Raw genomic sequence first — 2,010 nt, forward strand, 5'->3', positions numbered from 1 at the left:
GTAAGGTAGAAAAAAATAAAGTTTTTGAATTTATTATAAATAGTAGAAAAAATTGTAATTTTTAAATAGTTTTTTATATCTTCTATTATTTTGTTTTTATTTATCGCTTTTGGTTATAATAAAGGCGACAAAAGGTGTTTATGTTGTCATAGGTCCAAAACAATACAAATGCAGCAGTTGCAAAATGTTTTGAATTTATGGTATATATTTGAAAAATTTTTTTGACAATTCAAAAACCGCTTTTAAATTCATACTTTAACAAATAAAGCTTTACAAATTGCTTGGAACTCACAGTTAACACAAAAATTAAAAAAAAAAAAATGATTACAAAATATTTAATTCAGTCATATTGATTTAAAAAATGCCATCATATTCATTGCATGACCCAACATTTCAGAAACTAAATTCTCTTGAAACTTGTTGCACATTTTTCAACACCACTTCTGTCTCCAAGCTGCATTTGCGCTTTTTCTTGGCTTATTCAATTTTTTGTGTAAAATAATCACTCAGCACAGTTTTCTTATATTCATACAGCACCGTCAAGTCTTTGAGTCTCTTACAGCTGTTTCAAATTCTGTTTTCTTACATTTAAATTTCTCTAATTTTCTTCAATTTTCACACAACATACCAGAGATTTCATCTTGCTTCACAAATTTAATTATCACCAACAACTAAAGCGCTGCTTTAACCACTTGCTTTGCTCGTCTTTTAAAAGTATTCAGTTAAATAAATGAAACGAATCTGAAATCAAAAACACAAATACTTTTAGCAAATCACAAACGCTAATTGCAAGCGCTTAAGTCAAATATATTACTTGGAGGCTGAGGTCGTTCTAATAACAACGAACCTACAACAGATACTGAATAATTTTGACCAGCCGCCACAAGCTTTTATACCGACGCACGCTTATAGAACTACCGCAAAGCGTTGACGGGCGGTCCGATTAGCGGGCGTGAAGGGAGAGGCACGGATGCGACCAACGGCAGCAACAGAAGCAGCAGCAGCAGCAGCCAAAGCGAGCTCTGCATATGATTGCCGACAGCGTTAGTGCCACTCACGAAGACTTTTGCAATTAGCTATTATTGCCATTATTGAAACAACAACAAAGGTCGTGAAGCAGTTGTCCATCCAGCTGACAGGGCGGGAGGGGTGGCTGCATATAAAGGCATCAAAAATGCTCAGCTAGCTGCCTGCGATGGTGAAGTTATGGAAATTAAGCGCATGTAAAAGACTTGTACGATGCTGTTGGTGGCTACGCTGGAGAGCGCATTTGTGAGTTTGCTCGTTTGCGTGAGTGTAAGCGCCAAGTCAAAGCGTCGCGAAAGCTTGAGTTCGTGTACATACACGCGCTGTGTGTGTTTGCGCATGCTCGGGGTTGTTGCAATGAAATCGAAAGTGTTTCATACACACTGTACGTGTGCGCCATGAAAGTTGTGTGTGTAAGCAGAGCTTTCGGTTTTCTATTCGTACATGCGAGAGCGCCTCACACGCTTCACACGTACAGTGTAGATGTATAAATGATATTTTCAGTTTATTTCTTGGTGTGCATGTGTTGGTGTTGCTCCTTTGGCGCCAAAATTATGGTCTTTAATAATTTGTGGCAGTTTTTCTTGAACGGTGAAAGGGTTGACTGTAACAAATCAATAAAATTTTTAACTCCTCGAGCAGATACCTGTATTTTGACTATAAATAAGATAATCTGTTTTAGAAAATAAATATAAAAATTGCTAATAATTGTTAACTGTAAATAATAAAGGATTCAAAGGATCGAAAACATATTATATAAAAATGTTTCATTGGAAAATTGTTGGTTGATGATATGCTATGGCAAATAAACATAAATAAATTGGTGTTAACAGCTTGAATAAATGTTTAATAGTGCTAAGCCTCTAATAGCTCTCTAACAGCGTGTAGTTGATGTTTTTTAGACAAGTTAGAGAGTGTGAATAGCAACTGTTATTAAAATATTTCATAATTATTTTAGCTTTTTTTCAAAGTTTTTTTTTCAAT

General features: G+C 35.0%; 1 protein-coding gene across 2 annotated transcripts in view; it reads right to left on the minus strand.

Moving 5' to 3' along the window:
- Nucleotides 1-874, minus strand: part of LOC108968107 (proline-rich protein 4-like) — a 5,224-nt gene extending 4,350 nt beyond the window's left edge. The window contains exons 1-2 of one of the 2 annotated variants that reach the window (XM_018931889.1): nucleotides 815-874; nucleotides 629-741 (exon numbers count right to left, since the gene is read on the minus strand). In XM_018931889.1, coding sequence (XP_018787434.1) covers nucleotides 629-640 — 12 coding nt within the window. In that variant the 5' untranslated portion in view covers nucleotides 641-741; nucleotides 815-874. Of the gene's footprint in view, nucleotides 1-628; nucleotides 763-814 lie in introns of both variants that reach the window. The other variant, XM_018931890.1, reaches the window with a different exon arrangement.
- Between the last annotated feature and the right edge of the window lie 1,136 nt (nucleotides 875-2,010).

The sequence above is a fragment of the Bactrocera latifrons genome, unplaced genomic scaffold (genome assembly GCF_001853355.1).
Source record: "Bactrocera latifrons isolate USDA-ARS-PBARC rearing strain unplaced genomic scaffold, ASM185335v1 scaffold_203, whole genome shotgun sequence".
NCBI lineage: Eukaryota > Metazoa > Arthropoda > Insecta > Diptera > Tephritidae > Bactrocera > Bactrocera latifrons.